Source organism: Myotis daubentonii, chromosome 1, assembly GCF_963259705.1.
Source record: "Myotis daubentonii chromosome 1, mMyoDau2.1, whole genome shotgun sequence".
In the NCBI taxonomy this organism is placed as follows: Eukaryota; Metazoa; Chordata; class Mammalia; order Chiroptera; family Vespertilionidae; genus Myotis; species Myotis daubentonii.
In genome coordinates, this window is record NC_081840.1 from 72,815,941 (window position 1) to 72,836,128 (window position 20,188).

The window sequence follows — 20,188 nt, forward strand, 5'->3', positions numbered from 1 at the left end:
TGGCATATATAAACTAATTACTAAAATTCTACTGCACATCAAGAAAATATATATTTTTGCCAATCTGACAAAAAGCAATAGGTATAATTTTGATTCACTCAAACCAGAGGCTATTGTTGTGTTGGCTGTTGTCATTTTTTTTTTTACTTGACAATCTAAGGAAAAAGAGGTCAGTGCCACTGACTATTGCATGTTTTAAAAATTCTTGAGGTACGCCAGTGTGCCATGGTACACTGGTTGAAAATCGCTGGTCTAAAGCAATGTGTCTCAAAGTGTGGTCTCTGGACCAGCAGCATCAGTACCACCTGTCACTAGTTAGAAATGCAAAATTTTGGCCCTACCCTAGACTGAAGAAACTCCAGGGGTGGGACCCAGCAAGCCTCCCAAGTGATTCTGGTGCATGCAAATGTTTGAGAATCCCTGGCTAATGCAAAGGTCATAATAAGTGACATCAGCTGATTACAGAAGCCAGGACACTGGGCTGCTGCCTTTGAATCCTCTCTCTGTTTGCCCATAAGCAGATAAGGGTCAAGTTGTCCTTAGCATTTGCTTCCTGACTCTCAATAGCCCTCCTACCTTATGTAGGCTCCTGACTTTTCTTTTCTAGTCACCATCTTCTCTTTTTCTAAATTTTGTAAGCATTCCTTGTCTACAGTGCTTATTTTGGCATTTAGTCGTATACTTTCTCAATGTATCCAACTATTTCAGTTGGATGCATCTTACCTCTATTGTGAGCTAACAAGTACTGACCATGTACACAGTCCTGAGCCCAGGGTCATAACAAAAAGCATTAGAAAGGCACTTTGCCTTCTGCAAAGTCCTTTAACACAATCACTTACCCTCATTATATAGATGATTCCACTGAAGCCACAAAATTCCTGGTACAGGGCCTGACTCGCAATCTCTCTCTCATAATAGCATACTGCCCTCCAGGTGCTCAACAAATGCAATGTCAGCTCCCAATGGCCTTGTATCTGTGTACCTTCTTGTCTTTTAATGAGAGCCTTACTGATGGAAACATGAGAAGTTCCCACCCATTAGTACTAGACAACTCCTGATACATGTAAAGGGTGTAAAAACATGTAGGGAACTGTCCAGAGAACCTGTAACTGTGCTTGTTATTTCCACATACAACCCAAACTTAAAGACCACATATGTGTACAGTGCTGTTTGTTTTCAAAATACATTGCTATTGCTACATATACTGAATTATCTTTTAATGCTCGTAAAGAATCAGGTAGAGCACATTCAAATTCTTGTTGCACTGATAAGCGGACAGGCTTATGGAATTTAAATGGCCCAAAGTTGCTCAGCAGTCAATGATAGAGCTAAACCCGTCTGATTCTAAATCCAGAACACACACTCATCATCCTATGCTATACCCCACATTCAACACTGTCAGCTCATTTGGACTAAGAGTAATCCTCCTAGCTGGCATTAGCATTTCCATTCCTCTTAGGAAGACACTGGTATACACCAACATTGAGTCAGTAGCTTACCTTCGTTAACTCTGATAGCAGGCTACAGGGCTGAGTTCCGTGGCACAAAGTGGTCTCCACCTTGAGCCACCCTCCCTTGCTGGTGTGCAATGTGATCTACTAACTCAGATACCACAGTGGGGATGAGGAACCTTGTGCTTTTCTCATGTCTGCTCTTATTTGAGCTTGCATGTCTGTGCCTTAACCTCATCCATGTTATATCAAAATGCTTACCACCAAAGAACATGAATGAATGGCTCAGCAATTTTTCAGGAAGGAGTCACTTATAACCATTTTTTTTAGACCTTAACTTATTTATTTATTTATTTATTTATTTATTTATTTGTTAGTTAGTTAGTTAGTTAGTAAGGACATGGAAATATGGAAACTCTTGCTCGGAATGGCTTTGATACTCACATTTTCATACAAGGCCGCCAGGGTCTCCAGATCAACCACAGAGTCATCCACGTTGAAAATGGCTGCCGAGCACCCGAAAAGGGAGAAAAAAGAGTAACAGCTTTGAGTAGACTCCCCCATACTAACGTTTATTCTGTGCCTAGCTCCCAAGCAATACAATATTGCCCTTTCTCGTACAAGGTGTGTCTTTCAGCATGTCTTGTCCCTTTCGCTTTGCACTAGGGCCCCGAGGAAAGAAACCAAAATGGTTGGCTGCTGTTGCTGGACTGAGCCCTGGCCCCAACCAGTTCAATTTCTTGAGCTCGGTGTCCTTTCTGCAGTTTAATTTAGGCTCCATGGGAGAAGTGTATGTGATTTAAAACTAAATCAGTTTGTAGGTTTAAAGCACAATTTTAAATCTTTCTTCCCGGCTGGTAATTGAAGAGATTTAGTACCTAATGCACCAGAACTGACTCTTGCCCATTACCAGGAAGAAAGAGAGAAAAAGGACAATGTTGGCAAATTAAATGAATTCAGCCATGTGATTTCAGGCACCTTTCCATGGTCACTGCAAACATCTTGTTTGGATTAAAAAGACAAGAAAAAGCAATAATTGCATCAATGGCAAATTAAGATTATGGAAACCTCCCAAGAGTTGGTCTTAAGGCAAATTTTCATTCCTATGGCTTTATTAAGATTTTGCTTGCTATTCTGTATCTTAAATAAGTCACTTAGCTATTAACTGATATGCTTATGATTTCATCTAGAGAGATTCCTTCCCATATATACCAGGATACAAACATTGAATTTAAAGCATTTGGCAATCAAAGTGTTTGAAATAGGCTGCTCCACATCTTTAAATAATTATTCAAAACTAATAAGGTTTGTTTCCTCAACCCCACCTCCCTTCTCTGACTTTACATTGTGAAATTAACCAGCACGCTAGTAAATTTTCTCTGTGGCAGGCTAATTAATTTTATTAAACCAACCAGTGATATTTAGAATGCCTTAAAATCTGCTCGTCAACCATTATTCTATTCATTGGCATTACACCATGGTTTTCAGAGACGGTAGGGATCAAGGTAAAGGGCAGGTTGCTTTCAAATTGCTTTGCTTCTTCTGTAGTTTAGAATCATATGAATCCCTTTATATAATTTTAACAAAGGTAATTAACTCAGCTAAGATCATGTAATTTCACAGGACATCGAGAAATGTATTTAAAATTCCTTCACAGGCCACCTTTCTCTAAGTTAGTAGTTAATCAGCAAGCTATTCCTAGGTACATGGGCTAGTGAGAAAGGAAGAGGTTAGCATGCTAGAGACAAAGTCAGTCATCTCAGATTCTACCTCTAACAAGACAAAGAAAAATTATCCTTCTGAAAAGGCCAATCTGAAACCACAAAGGAAAATGTAGTTTGAGAAAGAATTTACCCTCCCAGCACTGTTCTTTGTACATGGAGATAATATGAATTCACTAATTTATTAGATGGACTAGGTACTTTAAATATGGTGCTTTAAAAAACAGAAACTAGCCCAGAACAATGTTTTGTTTTTTAAATGTCAATTCCAACATTCTCCTACAAAAATCAGCCAACAGGAATGCAATGAGAAAAGGTGAAATTCTAAGTAATTTATCAGAAATGTTCACTTCTAATCATACATCCTAGCTACTAAATATGAACTATATATGTGTAGTTATAATTGAGAAACATTAACTAATGAGAAAGAGAATATATGCGGGTTTCTTTCCTTGGAGAGTAAATATTTGGTTTTAAAAGTTAATCAGGCCCTAGCCAGTTTGGCTCAGTGATTAGAACATCGCTCACGGACTGAGAGGTCATGGGTTCAATTCTGGTCAAGGGCATGTACCTTGGTTGCAGGCTCAATCCCCAGTATGGGGTGTGCAGGAGGCAGCTGATAAATGATTCTCATCATTGATGTTTCTATCTCTCTCTTCTCCCTTCCTCCCTGAAATCAATAAAAATGTTGTGTTTTTTTTTAAAAAAAGTGAATAACATGGGTCCCAGATACACAATTGGAGGGTTTTATGATAAGCCAGTGCCTCTCCAGTGTGCCTGGTGGCAGAAAGAACACATCTAGCAAGCATGGGGCAGAAGCACAGTCATAGGCTCTGGAGACATTTGGTTGCTCATTCACCCATCCTTTGAGTAAACATTTGTTGAATGTGTACTAAGTTCTAGAAACTGTTCTAAAATGCTGTGATTATGTATATCCAAAGTGTATAAGATATTCAAAACATTGACATCTTGACATTTGTACTCTAGCTTGGTGGAAAGAAAAAAAAAAACAAGTAAATCGTTTCAGATAGTGATACACTATGAAGAAAGTAAAGTAGAGAAATGAGTGACATTAGATAGAATGATCGATGAAGGCTTCTTTGATGAGGTCAAATTTTATCTACACACTGAAGGGGTCAGTTCTTCGAATGTCTGGGAGAAGAGCATTCCAGGGAGAGGTAACTGTTAAAGGAAATTTCTTTTTCTGGTGAAGAAACAAGCATAAGGTACAGAAAAAGACCAAGATGATTATCATGGAAAGATCAAGACATCCTCACTATGTGATCCTGGCAGGTTAAACTGTCAACCTCAAACATGTAAAACATATACCCATAAAACATAATACCTATAAACAAGTAATACCACTTACTGAAAATATTAAGGGAGGTAATGTGTATGCTTGGCATTGCACATAGAGCATATAAACTCAAAATGGTATCTATGAACTATGACTATTATGATTTTAAATATACACATTGTTCATGTGTTTTAATGTTTGTTAATGCCTTATTTGCTCTAACATCTGGAAAGAATTAGAGAAAGAAGACTACAACTACTGAGTAGTTTGCTCTAAACAAACTTTCAGAATTCTTGAGTGTTTAAGGCAGGAGGTTCAACTTTAAAAAGCATTATTAATAGAAAAGGTAGCCGAAGCTGGTTTGGCTCAGTGGATAGAGCGTCGGCCTGCGGACTGAGGGGTCCCGGGTTCGATTCCGGTCGGGGGCGTGTGCCTGGGTTGCGGGCACATCCCCAGTGGGGGGTGTGCAGGAGGCGGCTGATCGATGTTTCTCTCTCATCGATGTTTCTAACTCTCTATCTCTCTCCCTTCCTCTCTGTAAGGGATCAATAAAATATATTTTTTTAAAAATAGAAAAGGTATATGCACAGATAACTACAAAAAATAATGTATCCAATGTCTGAAGGTTAATACAAGATGCCTTTGGGTCCATTCAGAATGTTAACCTAATTTTATCTCTAATTTCCATCTTTCTCACTAATATACCCTTCATCATACCACCAAAGCTATTTTTTGAAAACACGGGTCTCAAAATTTTACTTTGATGTTTAAAATACCTTAGATGTCTTTCCTTTAAATATTTGGTGAAATCCAAGCTTTTTGGACTGATTTTTAAGGCCACCCCCTCCTGCCCCCAAGCTACACTTCAGTCTCATCTCCTACCACTTCTGTTTCTCCCATGTACACTGTGCTCCAGCCAGATGGGACAGCTCCCCATTTCTGAACATGCCAGTTTCCGCCTTTCCCACCATCATCCTCTGAGGCCCAGGTGAAAGGTTTTCTGCCCTGGAAGGATCCCCTTGACCTTGGGATCCTGAAGTCCTCACTCTTTGCCTCTTCCATGGTATTGTACTCTATTTTAAGAACCTGTATTATGGTATGTTGTATTAACAGTTCCCTCTCCCACTGAATGGTAAGCCCCTGTAGTCAGGGATATTCCTATGCATCTTGATAAACCCAGCTCCCAGCAGAATACCTGGGGTGTAACAAGAATAAAGTAAACATTTGTCGATGGGAAAGATGCTACAGGAATCCCAAAGAGTGAGTCCTTCTGCTAGGTGTCAACGTTTCTTTGTTATTAGATATTTTTAAAAATTGATTTGAGAGAGAGAGTATGGGACAGGGAGAGAGAAAATCACCAATGAGAGAAGGAAACATCAAGTGGCTGCCTCCTGCATACAACCTCATGGGGATTGAGCCCTCAACCCCAGGCAAGTGCCCTGACCAGGAATTGAACCGGTAACCTCAGTGCATGGGACCATGCTCGACCAACCAAAATAGGCATCAGAGTTTCTTGATAAAGAGAGCATGGGGTCTTGAAAAAGAAAACATAGTATATTAAAAAGGGATAAGATATTGACAGATAAAATAGTATGGGAATGTATCTGAATTAAGGTTGTTTGCCCACATCCATTTGTCCCTGTTAAAAAATCAGGGTTTAGCCCTGTCCAGGTTGCTCAGTGGTTAGAGTGTCAGCCCATTCACCAAAGGATCATGGGTTCAATTCCTTGTCAAGGGCACATACCTGGGTTGCAGGTTTAATCAATTATGGTATTGTGGTATGTTGCAGAACAGTTCCCTCAGCCCCAATTGGGATGTGTGAGGGAGGCAACAAATCAATATCTCTCCTTCTCTCTCTCTCTCATTCTCTCTCTCCCTCCCTCCTTCTACCCCTCCCTCCCACTCTCTCCCTCCCTCCCACTCTCTCTGAAAATCAATAAAAAAATACCCTCCATTGAGGATTAACAAAACAAAACAAAACAAAACAAAAATCAAGGTTTAGTTAGTACAGTTGCATAATCATGCCCTTAGTATAGGTGCATTGCTTGACCAAATATTCCATGCTAAAATATAACTAAGTGTAACAAGTGAATTTTCTCATATTTTAAGAAAAAAATGTTCCCTTCATTCTTGACCTTCAAAAACTTTTAAAATAGCAGTATCATCTTAGGGGAAAAGGTTACCAGTAAATATTCAACTGTTAGATGTCTTCAGGAAGACACCTGAAACACCCATTTATTAATTATGCCATTAATTATGCCAAATTCATCCCGAGCAATGACCATTTGTAAATTTACAAGTGCCAGTGAGCATCGACTAGAAGGATGTGGGACATTCCCAGTGGAAAAAGCAGATGCAGACAGGCTAATGGAACTTGCAGGCAATGACAGGTAGTTCAATTTTGGCTCGAAGAAAGCATCAATTAACTGGACTAAGGAGATAAGATCCAACATAGTCTGGAGAAAGGCTTGTGCGATTCTGAATGCCACAATGAGGAGCCTGCAGTACACTTGATATACTGCAAGGAAGCACTGAGCAGTTACAAGTAGGGGAGTAAATTGGATAGAGTTATAATACACTAGAGGCCCGGTGCACAAAATTCGTGCACGGGTAGGGTCCCTAGGCCTGGCCAGTAATCAGGGCCGATCGGGGCCTTCCTTCCCTTGGCTGCTGGCTGCCTGCCGGGGCCTTCCTTCATCCAGCGCTGCCCCCTGGTGGTCACCACATGTCATAGCGAGTGGTTGAACTCCCAGCCAGTCGAACTCCTGAGGGACAATTTGCATATTAGCCTTTTATTATATAGGATAGGACACATCAAAATTTGGAACCAATGGTTTCAAACCTCTTCCAGTGGCCGTAGGGAGCAAAAACCTGAGTACTATGGACAGAAGGAACAGGAACAGAAGAGAAAGACAAAGAGAGCATACAGCGTTGTATCACTAGCTAGCTCTGGACTGAGGAAACTGGAGTATAAACCACTCAGAGGCTTTATGCCTAGATTTTGGGGGAGAGCTTTGGGCCATGCACAGAAATAGGCAAAGGAACTTAAGAGCTGGACATCCCAGGTGATCTCCTCACCTCTATCCCCACCCCCAGGTCCTAGGGAAGGGATGGGAGAGAGGAAATGACTGGTGAAGGAAGTAGATAGAGTAATTTAGGGCCAGCACCAAGTACTCCTCTGAGCCTTCTCATCTTCCATGTAAGGATCTTAAAAGTAAAAGTAAAATAAAATCCACAAGTGGAAGGAACACCAAGAAGAGATCCATGGGTTGAGCACATGAGCTTAAGGAAATTAAATTATTTCTATTATTTCTATCCTACACAGTGGCCAGGGGAGGAGGTTAGGTTATTGGCCAAAGGTCTAAAAAGTGAAAGACAAAACAAAACAAAAATACTTAAGTCCCAGTTCTTCTAGGAGAACTGTCTTGCATGTACATAATTCTGCCTCCTATTCACCAAAACAGTTTAAATTCCTACATAAGGACAGAATCAATACTTGATCATTCTATTCCCCCAAATTGTGGGGCAGTATGTTACAGAATTAACTCTTAAAGACACTTACCATCACACTTATAAGCATTACATGAACCCATTTAATTAGTAAACTGATGATTACGATGTCAAAAGAAATCAATCATTGGTCAAAATATTTTTGGAGTTACCTAGAATCAGGCAGTGCCATCCATTTTCTGCTTTAAAAACACACTCCGTCTCTCTTGCTCTGTCTGCCTCTCTCTCACACACAGACTCACACACTCAAGCACCCATACACACCTTTTATCTTGAAAGTTGAATAAGCAAATCCCAGCTTACACAATTCTACGGCACACCTCAAAGCCCTGATACAGTAATTCCAAGTAATTCTAGCTTTTGTTCCCTTCTGTACAGGGCTCATTATACCAACACTCCTGCAGATGGTGTCAGAAAGGTGAAGTGTCAAATCCACAAAGGGGAGACCCCAACAACTCATTGCTACTGCAATATCAATCATTGCTGGTGGGTTTTACTTTTATCTCCCTCTCTCCTTAGTTATCCCGACTCACACTGTCAGTTCAGCTAGAATATTTCACCTACACCTCACAATATGCCAAAAGGAAGTAGACACACGCTGTGAAAAGCTGGTAATTTTATTGGGTTCCTTTACCTTTAAAAATCTGTTACTTGGTCAAGTCTGGTTTCTGGGCTCCTTTTTTGCAGGGAAATTGAGGCAAACATTTTTATGTGGTCCTCTGGTGCCTGCTCTGTACTCCAAGAATTATATACACAAGGATCATTAGAGTCGTGTTTCGCCCATTAAGATATAATAACCGTCAGCAGGGACAAAAAGCAGATCAGTATCACAAATTCAAACTAACAGGCGCACATAAAAACTATGCGCCTGCTCCGGGCCCATGCACAGGGTCAGGGTCTCACACAAGAGGTAAATCCCCCCTCCCGTTTGCAGACAGCTTTGCGCAGACCAGGGTAAGCAGAAAGAACACGCAGGAATTCTCAGCCCTGCAGCCACTTTTAACCCCGAACACTTCTATCCCTGAGAGCACCTTGTCCAAATAAACAAAGGATGGCTGCTCGCTGTTTGAAGGGCTTCTAATTAGTAAGAAAAAAACAAGCAGTTACTCACAGGAGCTGATTTAAAAATACATATATTTTTAATGATTTCAGAGAAGATGGGAAAGGGAGAGAGAGAGATAGAAACATCAATGATGAGAGAGACTCATTGATTGGCTGCCTCCTGCACGCCCTACAGTGGGGATGGAGCCTGAAACCCAGGCATGTGCCCTGACCAGAATCGAACCGTGACCTCCTGGTTCAAAGGTTGATGCTCAACCACTGAGCCACACCGACTGGGCAGAAGCTGATCTTTTTGATTGAAGGAGCACCTCTGGGCAAGAAACAGGGGAGACTGAGGGAGGAAGGCACAAGTCCTAGTCGGTTAGAGTAGCCAAAGGGAATCTTGTCATCCAAGGTGTAGAAGATGTCACAGATAAGACTGGGTCAGTTTACCAGCTTTGGCTAACGTTGGCTTTTAAAAATAAGCTCTATGTAGCCTGCTTTGTTCTTTGTATTTCCTTAAGTAGTTGACAGGCTACCTTACACAAAGGGGGAATTTAATAATCATTTGCAAATGGAGTAGCTTTGTTTTCAGCCCAGGAAAGCAAAGATTAATAGGATTATTTGATTTATGAATAGAAATTATTTTGTTAATATTGTTAACTTCCAAATAGCCAATATAATACTTAGCTGTTTTTGCCCAAATTACTAATATTTTTAGGACTTGATAAATACTCAATTTGTAAAGAAAAGGGGCCAGAATGTGGAAAGTAAAATAAAATAAGAGGCCATGGGTTTTTAAAACTCTCAGGTAACCTGTCCCTGAAAACTACCACAAACTAATCTCCGTGACCTCTACCAAGGAAAAGGCAAGGGTGTGGGAGCGTGGAAGGAGGCAGTGGAGAGTCTGAGAGATGAGGAGAGGCAAAGCAGAACCATCTTCCAAAGTCTCACTCCCAACAACAGCCCATCACTGAGAGAAAAGACCAAGTTCATGACAAAACTGGGCAAAAGTGAAAAGAAGGGAGGAGCATGGAGGTGGGTCAGGACAGGGGCTGCACAGAACCTGCCCCCACTGAAGGACTCTGTAACCACGCCTCTTCGCAATGTCATAGCTCTCTCATAACCTTTCCTCACTATGTCTCACTTTTTTCCCACTGGCCACTACGCTACACCTCCGATCGGCACCAGGCAAGCCTGTGCAGACAAATACGCACGAAGCCTCGCTCTGCGCAGACAACCAGATGAATGCTGAGGGCACCCCCTATTAAGCACTATCAAAGGAATCTCTGTCCACTCCACCAGAAGGTGGGGACAGTAGGCAAACCTTACTGGGGGGATTAATACTTAATAAATTATAAGTCAGCATTTACCGGGAGCTTCCTATGTGCCAGGTATTGCTCTGTTTTATATTTAATCGTATAAAATAGATGCTAGTGTGGTCCCTAGTTTTACAGATGACGATGCTAAGGCATGAAATCACACAGTTTGGTTTCCAAAGCTCAGTTCCATAAACACATTTGCTAAACTAGAGTATACTTCTTCATCCCTTCAAAAGTGTTAGCCGATAAACGATCACTCCACCTAAAACCTTCACCACCTGAAAAACCACCTCACAGACAACTCCGTTAACCAACTACCCACAATGTCTACACAGAGGCCTTGGGAAACGGCATCACAGGGCTTTGCGTTAACCAGCAGTCTCCCAGAGGGGGCTGCATATGGCCACTGCCCCAGGAACTTCACTTACATATGCTTCACAACCATAACTCCCATTATTCAGTTATCACTAATACTTAATTCAATTTGAATATGCTGTCTCAATACATGGGATAATAAGATCAAAATTCAATCTGTTTAGCTATTTGCAGTTATTCAAAATAATCAATATTGCAATTTTGCTATGAAGTCATAGCAAAAAAATACTAAAAAGGAGAAATCTGGAACTTGAAAAATCATTATCTTAAAATAAAACAAAATATAAATGTAAAAATAAAATATAATAGAAAGACTTATTTTCTTGAAAAGATATTAATAACTGCAACTTGACACTGCATGCCAGAACTAAGAAGGGAAGCAGAAGCACCAAGAATGAAGAAACACAAACAAAAGTTGCCTTCAGACACACAAAGAATGAAAATTACCCAGGGAATATACGTCACAATATTATCTACACTGCGGAGTGCCTGCTGGTGCTAACTTGGTCGATACAGACCTTATTTGGGGCTTTGACGGAGACAGGAGGTAGGTGTAAAGGGCACAGTGAGCAGGAGCTGGCCGGAAGGTGGAAGAAACAACCCCAAAAGGGACACTTATCTAATCTCTTCCAAAACCTCAAAATCACTCAGTCTTATAAAGTGAAAACCCCAATTCTTGCCCAAGTCCAGGCATGTACTATAGGCCTGGAGGTGCCCAAGGTGCCATTTTATAGGTGCAATTAAAATTGTCCATGGTTCAAACCTCAAAGAAGGGCTACGGCATAGAATTCACACCACTTCCCCTCCTTCCTCTCTCTCTTCTCTGTAGGGCAGTGGAATGAGAAACAGTTTGGGTTAAGCTGCTTCTGTTCTTCCATTAGTTCTGGTTCTTTTAAGCCAAAATTACATTCCAGGCAGATTGGATGGTCTCAGCCAGTGCCTGAAGGTAAAGTACAAAGAGCGGCCTCCCTCTGCTCTCTGGATGCAGCTCGGAGCGAAGGAATGTACAGTGGTTCAAACAGAGGTGGGCGGACCCCGGCTCCTCAGGTGTTTTAGACTCAGTGGGAGGATGAGAGAGGTGGGAGAGGAAAGGGCAGTATTAGAACTACTGTTTATATTTATCTAAAGATTTTTTAAAAATTGAGCTCTGCCGATATTTAATAAGTTGATTGACCCTGGCAGCTTCATTCAGTATGTCCGCAGGTCATGATTGCATGTCACCTTGGGTGGGCAAAGGCCTTCATCCGTGCATCCTCACGTGTTCTTTTACTTTCAACATATTGTGATGGGGGAGGGAGGCAATTAAATAAAGGTTTCTGATTCTAAAATCTGGTTTTAACTAAATTTGACAAAACAAACAAGTTGGCTTCAAAAGGTTCCTGGAAAGAAACCCCAGATTGAAGATAATCCATCAACAATAAGAAAATGACAGAGCAGACACTTTGATTGTTAGTACAAGTTCTTCATCAGCCACGGAATGAATTAAAAGCAAGGACACTCGAATCAGATTTGCCAAGACTCTGACCTCCGCAAGTCATAACAGAATTTATCAAGGGACTGTTTGAAATCTGGGTTTAAGTCCACTATTGTTAAGAATGAGCCTTCCCCTATTTATATATTGAGACTTGAGATATTAGCTAATGAGAACCCAAAGCCATCAAAATTAGCAAGATATTTAAATTATTATTAATCTCACTTTAATATTTTTGCATATACTTCAAAATATCAATATTAGTTCTGACACACATTTACATAATGTACACATTTTAGAAAACATACCCTGAGGAGCAGGCTCTAAAACTTTTTATTGATATGAGTACATAGTACAAATTTAGGAGAGCAACTGCCTTTGAGAATAGGGTCTCCTAGGCTAGAATCTCAATGTTCCTCAGGAAAGTCCCAGACAGTCACGGTGAATTTCAGAGGCCTGGTTAAATTAACTCTGTTTAGCCCTGGCCGGGTGGCTCAGGTAGTTGGAGTGTCATCCTGTCCACAAAATAGTTGCACATTCCATCCTTGGTCGGGGCACATATGGGAGGCAAGAGATGTGTTTCTCACATCAGTGTTTTTTCTTTCCCTCTAAAAAATCAATAAAAACATATCACGGGGTGAGGATTAAAAATTAATTATGTTTTAGACAACTAGCATAAACCTTGACAGATATTTCTAGAAATTATTAGGCAAAAGTGAGCAAAGTCCAGTGGGCATTCTCAGATCTGGGGTTCAGACTCTGGGCATATAACTAACTGGCATCCCTTTACATTTTAATTTAAAATTTACATTTGAAATAGAAAAATAATCTTCGATGCTGCTGCACTTCGAAACTGAGATTCTGGGCTAGTAGAAACTAAACTGAAAAGTGTTTTATTTTGATGTTAGATTAAATGTTATAAATATAAATTCTGAGTGTACGGGAAATTTCCAAATGAGTGCCAGGAGGTTTCTGGCACCCGGTCTGTTGCAATGCATACGGAGGTTTATATCAAGAATAGTCAACAGCAATTTTCCATCCCCCTGGGAGAAGAATAAGAGGAAATCACTAACATGGAATGAAAACACTAATTTGCAATCATGCAGGCAGTAACTGTGCCCAAGGATGCCAAAATGCTTTTAAACGCAAGCCATCCAGTTTAGTGGATGGATGAAGTAAATCGCTTATTTAGAGCCTCTCCTGGACCACATACAAGCGCTGTGGGCATTACAGTCAGTCTCCTGAAACCATTCTTCCTCCGTGACTAAGATCCTGCCTTAGCCATGCGGGCTTTAAACTGCAGGCAGTACTGGATTTGGCTTTCTCCTACAAGATGCCAATTCCATCTTGGGTGGAGAGACACAGATAGAGGCTGTTACCTTTCTGGGGATGTTATATTTCTAACCTAGCTCTATCTACTTAGCATTAGGCCAGAATGTTCAGATGATGCTCTTTGAACACTTCAGCTTAAATATATCCAGTAATTTCAGATCCAAATAATCCAAAACAGAATTGACCTTCCTGCTGCTACCCAAGCTTTTCCTCCTCTATTTCCAGTTTATGTTTTTGACATCATTATACACATGCTTGTTAAGGCCAGAAACCCAAGATACATATAAGACTTCTTCAACAATGCTTGCATCTGACATGACTAGTTAGCAATTCTCTCTCCAAATATCCCTTATATAGGGTCTCCTCTTCTAAATTTCTACAGACACAATCTTAGTTCTGGCTTTTATCATTTATCTCAAAAATCACAATCCTAACCCTGGCCGGTGGTGCTCAATGGTTAGAGTGTCAGACCCTGCACTGAAGGGCCTCAGGTTCAATTCCTAGTCAAGGGCACATGCCTGGGTTGCAGGCTCGATCCCTGGCCCTTGTCGGGGTGCATGCAGGAAGCAATCAATCCATATGTTGCTCTCACACTGATGATTCTCTCTCTCTCCCACTCCCTTCCACTCTCTCTAAAAATCAATGGCAAAAAAAAATCTTCAGGTGAGAATTAACAAAAAATAAAAAATAAATCCTAAGCCCCTTCTAACAGATTTATCCACTTTCAGTACTTTTTTTTGTATTCATTCAACAGACACTTGATGATCATCACCCAGGTGCCAGGCACAGTACAAGGTGCCAGGGACACCAGTGAGCAATCTCCCTCTTGGAGAGTATATTCTAGAGAGGAGCATAAATGAGAACATAAGTAGACAAACAAAAAACTATTAAGTGCTGTGTAGAACAGGAGAGAATTAACTCAGGGTGACTTAAATTAGGGAGGGGGGGGGTCTGGAAAAGTATCTGAAACAGAGCGAACGGGCAGTGCTGTTCATTTGAAATGTGCTGTGCCTTCAAAGAATCAGAGGAAGGGATGGACATGGCCCTTTGAAGGAATGAGAGGACCACTGTGGTGAGAGGGCAGTGAGAGGGAAGCAAGCACAGGCAGTTGCAGTAGTGATGCGCTCTGTGGTCTTCCCCAGCCTGAAAGGTATTTCTGCACTCAAAGTCAGACCACAGCACTGCCCATCTTCAATGCTGTCTCCCTGTTACTGATGGGATAATGTCCAACTTCTGTGTGTTGAGACTCAGAGCCTCAGTGCTGGATGCGATGCCTTTCTAGCCCTGTGCCCTGAAACAGTCACACACTCAAGCTGGGCGTCCTTTACACATGCCTCCTTTCCATTGGACAGGCTCCTTCTGTGTGTGATGACCATCGTGTCACCCTCTAAGACTCATCTGAAGTTTTGTAGGAGGGGACAAGACATTGCTTTGTTATTTCATGGGCAACTCTATTGTAATCTTGGGCTGCTTTTTACATCTCTCTCTCCATCCTGTGAACTCTTGAGAATCTTAGAATCTGAACCTTGTATTTTGGTCATCATGGTACCTGATACAGAGCTGGCTTCAAAACATGTTTACTGAGAGAAAAAGGGAGGGAGGAAGGGAGGGAGGGAAAGAGGAAAGGAGGGAAGAAAGGAAGTTTTGTCCAAATGCACTAATGGAATACACAACATTCAGATTCCATCTAAGGTTCAGTTTCTTTTTTAAATTAAATTAAAAAAACATTTATTGACTGACTTTTACATATGATATACTAGCCCAATTAGTTGTAAATGATGCTTAATTAGCAGAGAAATTCTTAGCAAAAAATGGAACATGACATAATGGAAGAGACACTAGCTCTCTACTTGCAGCTTTAAGACTTTGAGGTATAGAGCCCCAAATTTCACTTCTTGAGTACACACTACAGCCAGCATCTAGTGGACAATGGAGAAAAGCCCACCCTACAAATGAGAACAAGGTTTCTTTTTAAGACTTGAATCAGTAAAAACTGGATCACCCATCTATGGGAGGTAATTGTGGACTGAAATACCCCAACCTATTATCTAAGTGACCAACCTGTAATCTCAGCAAAGGGGAAGAAAGCATAAACAATGTATAATGCCAAGAGGAGACAACTGACATGGAGGTGATGATGAACAGATATGATAAATATTTTCATCACGACAAAGGAAAATTCTCTAAGTCAGCGGTTCTCAACCTGTGGGTCGCGACCCCTTTGGTGGTTGAATGACCTTTTCACAGGGGTCGCCTAAAACCATCCTGCATATCAGATATTTACATTATGATTCATAACAGTAGCAACATTACAGTTATGAAGTAGCAACAAAAATAATTGTATGGTTGGGTCACAACATGAGGAACTGTATTTAAAGGGCCAGAAGGTTGAGAACCACTGCTCTAAGTGAACACACTGGCTATGTGGTTTATACATTGGTGCCTTAAGAGTTTGAAAAGTGAGAGTTAGTGCATTTGTGCAGTGGAAAGAGGAATACATGACCAGGAGGCTGAAGAACAGTTTCTGAACTGTGGTCATTTCACCACGGTTGTCGTGCTGTGCGACCTTGCCTGGCTGCCAACGGGCCTGCCCCAATCAGATCTCACTGCAGCCACACACCCCCACATTAAAACAAATGTTTTAGGCCAATGTCAGCACAGGGAGTCCTTTCATCAGGATGACAACACAAGGCCAAGTGCATTCCATTCACGACCAGACATGGACTCAGAATGAAATGTAACTGACATAGCCCGGCTCCTAAGTGACCTTCAGATGCCAGTGTCAGTCAAATGACTCTAAAGAAAAATTAAGCTCAGGTTATAGTGCCGTATTCATCTGGAGTGCATTACTAAATGAAGACATGAAATGGAGCTTAAGAGCCAACTCTGTGGTGGATTTCAGAGGTGCCTGGAGCAGGAGGAAAGGAAAATGGCGCCCACGCGTCCCAGAAGTATGCAATGCTACAAATGACGTTTCTAATGTTCAAATGCTAGTTCACTTATGCTTCTCATAAGCATATCCTTGTCCAGAGTAGAATATTGGAAAGGTCTCTTTTCATGACTCACAATGGGCATTCAATCCACAAGGCTTATGGTCTTGAGTTGGTGACTAGACTACCACGTGGCTGGAGTGAATCTTACCCACATGGCAATCTGCTGTCCTACAGCAGGACATGCTGAGGAAGAACTGAATACAGGCTAAGGTGCTATTGCCAGTGTGAAAGCTCATATCCATAGTGCTCTGCACCCTGGTGGTGAAACCACGCATGCTTGGCTTCACCAGGCTTCTGAAGAATGCTGTTCTTTAGGACCAGACTCTGCCACTGAACATGGAAGGACCGTTTTCTAATTTCAATGACCACATCAAAAATGTTAGGATCCTGGACATAAGACTACACACTTCCCTGCTGATAGTTTTCTGTTTTGTTTTATTTTTTCATTTTTCCTTTGTCCCAGCATCATAATTTCCTGGTATGAATTTACCCAAAACTCAGTTCTTCTAGAAGACCTAATACCTAAAGTTACTAAAGAATTCCTTTCTAATTCTTATGGCTGACATTTTTTAAGCCATCCTCCGCCTCTAATTCAAATCAATTACTGCAACATCTTTGCATGTTTAATATTCATAGTTATGTATTTAGTTCTACTCTTAAGCTTAAATACTAAAAATAGACAGCTTATTTGAATATATTTGTATTGATTTTAGAGAGGAAGGAAGAGGGAGAGAGAGATAGAAACATCAGTGATGAGAGAATCATTGATTGGCTGCCTCCTGCATGCCCCACACTGGGGACTGAGCCCGCAACCCAGCCATGTGCCCCGACTGGGAATCGAACCCTGACCACATGGTTCATAGGTCGACCTCAACTACTGAGCCATATTGGCTGGACCTAGACAGATTATTTGAATACTCTGAAAACTTTTTAGTTTTATGTGGAATTTTTAATGTTTGAAATAAAGCAAAATGTTAAGACCTTAACAAAGCTCCTTTGAGAGGAATAGTAGTGTGTGAAAGTATCATAAGCATTTTTTAGTTCAAGACCTACGGGAGTCTTCTGCTGGCTACCAAAGCAAAATAACTTTGAGGCAACACAGACTGAAACCTGGGTACTGTGGTTTGAGAGTGTCTCCACCGTTAAACTCATGCTAAATTCTACCGAAAGTATCTACAAGAGACTGTATTACTACTCAGAAAATACTGTCAGTGACATGTTAAAATAACGATTTATAGCCCTGGCTGGTGTACCTGAATGGTTAGTGCCAGCCTACACACCAAAGGGTCTCAGGTTTGATTCCTGGCCCTGGTCGGGCACCTGTTGGAAACAACCAAGTCTCTCTCTTTCTCGCTGATCTCTCTTTCTCTCCTCTCTGTCTCTTCTTTCCCTCTCCCTCTCCATCCCTCCTTTCCACTCTCTACAAAGCAATGGAAAAAATATCCTTGGGTGAGGATTAACAACAGCAACAGCAACAATAACAACAACAACAACAAAAAGATTTACATTTAATTGATTACTGAGAAAGGGGAGTATTATTTTAATGTAAGACGAAGATTTTAAAAAGCAAAATCGCTTTTGGTCAACTTTTCTAAGAACAATATATACAGGTAAAATTTCCTCTTTAAATGTCTCATTTCAAACTGAGCCAAAGACAACCAAATTGAAATAGTGTCATTTGAAAAAAAGAAGGGATTAAGAAACAATAACAGAACAAGTAGATGAATCAAAAAGTTTCAAGGTCCTTGAGAATATTATCTTAAGCAAAATAAGTCAGAAAAAGCTAAGAACCACATGATTTCACTCATATGTGGGATATAAAACTGAAACTCAGACACAGACAACAGTATGGTGGTTAACACAGGGAAGGGGAGGGCATGGTAAAGGGTGAAGGGAACCAAATATATGGTGACGGAAGATTATTTGACTTTGGGTGGTGGAAACACAATGCAATATACAGATTGTGTATCATAGGAATGTAGACTTGAAAACTATATGGCCCTATTAACTAATGTCACCCCAATACCTTTTATTTTTAAAAAAAGAAAGAGAAAGAAAGAAAAATAGAAAAAGTGTTTCTCCAGAATAATGTCCCAAGTAATGAAGAAATGATAGAATTTGTATATTATTATTTTGAAAACTTCTAATAAAATAATGAATCTAGGTAAAGATCATTAGTGCTCACTAACATCATAAAGAGACGACCAGATATGATGTGCTTCTTGACAGAATATTCAATAGTATATATAACATATTTTCCCCCCACTCAGGTTAAGTCTCTAGCAAACTGACAGTTTACAGGAACCACAGGGGACAGAAGAACATAATAAAAACATGGTAATACAATCAGCAAATCTTATGGGAAACTCCACAGGACAAAGTGACATGGTTTCATCAAAATATTAATTACAAAAGGCAAAAAAAAAAGATGGATGGTAGAAACTTTTAGATTAAAAGAAACCTGAGAGACACATCAAAGGCAATACATAAAATTTGTTTGGATCCTCAATCAAACTAACTATAAACAAAAGGATGAATCAGTGAGTATACAGACAATCAGGGAAATTAGAACTACTACATATTTGATGATCTTGAGAAATCACTGTAAATGTTTTCAAATACATGATAATGGCACTGGAGTTATGCTTGAAAAGTGTCCTTATCTTTTAGCCATGTACTAACATTTTTAACAGATGAATTATGTCTGAGTTTTGCTTCATAGTTGGTAGAGAAAGGGTGTTTCAGGTGAAATAAGAGTAAACTAATTGTTTTGTAGTTGGGCAGTGGACATGGGATTCACTGTGGCATCCTAATTTTGTATATGTTTGAAATCTTTCACAATAAAATGCTGAAAAAAATTAAAGTTTTGGGGAAAAATGGTAGAGAAGACTTACCCTGCTGGATATCCTTCATTTCTAAATGCAAACTAGATATCAAGATTCCCACAGTTTGAGATCGTTTTCCATCCAATAACTTGATGATCTGGAATTTAAAAATAAAATTAACACAAGCTCAAATGACCATGCAATCTTTCAGAAGTATATAAAAAAATTAAGATTTTTAGATACTCTGATTGTTGAACTAAACTGACACTATACTCTATTTTGATAACCCTTTAATTTAAAAGTAACTTATCCACAACTAAAGATATTACAGAAAATAAAAAAATACACCACCCCAAATTCCACCAATCTAATACAAGCACACAAAATCTTTATAATATTGGTATATCTAAACAATGAGATATTATTCAAACATAAAGTGATGATTCATGCCACAACATGGATGGACTTGAAACTATCACGCTAAAGGAAAGAAACCAGTCACAAAGGTGATATTATATGATTTCCACTTATGTGAAATGTCCAGAATAGGCAAATGTATAATAGAGACACAAAATAGATTAGTGATTGCCTAGGGCTGGGCTTGTTGGGGGAAGTGGGGTCAACAACTAAAGGGTTCAAGGTCTTTTGAGGGTGATGAAAATGTTTTAAAATTTATTACGGTGATGGTTGCATATACCTGTGAATATACTAAAAACCACTGAATTGTACACTTTAAATAGATAAATTGCATGGTGTATGAATTATACCTCAATAAAGATGTTTTTAAAAAGAGAAAAAAATCTTTATAATATTATTCTCTAATCTTTTATTCAAACACATTTTAACTAAG

General features: G+C 40.1%; 1 protein-coding gene across 4 annotated transcripts in view; it reads right to left on the bottom strand.

Moving 5' to 3' along the window:
• The window catches only part of FMN1 (formin 1), a 302,227-nt gene that overhangs the window by 155,424 nt on the left and 126,615 nt on the right, over nt 1-20,188 (bottom strand). For all 4 annotated transcript variants that reach the window (XM_059705564.1, XM_059705574.1, XM_059705583.1 and 1 more), the window contains exons 6-7: nt 19,408-19,495; nt 1,896-1,957 (exon numbers count right to left, since the gene is read on the bottom strand). In XM_059705564.1, the coding sequence (XP_059561547.1) occupies nt 1,896-1,957; nt 19,408-19,495 (150 nt within the window). The remainder of the gene's footprint in view (nt 1-1,895; nt 1,958-19,407; nt 19,496-20,188) is intronic.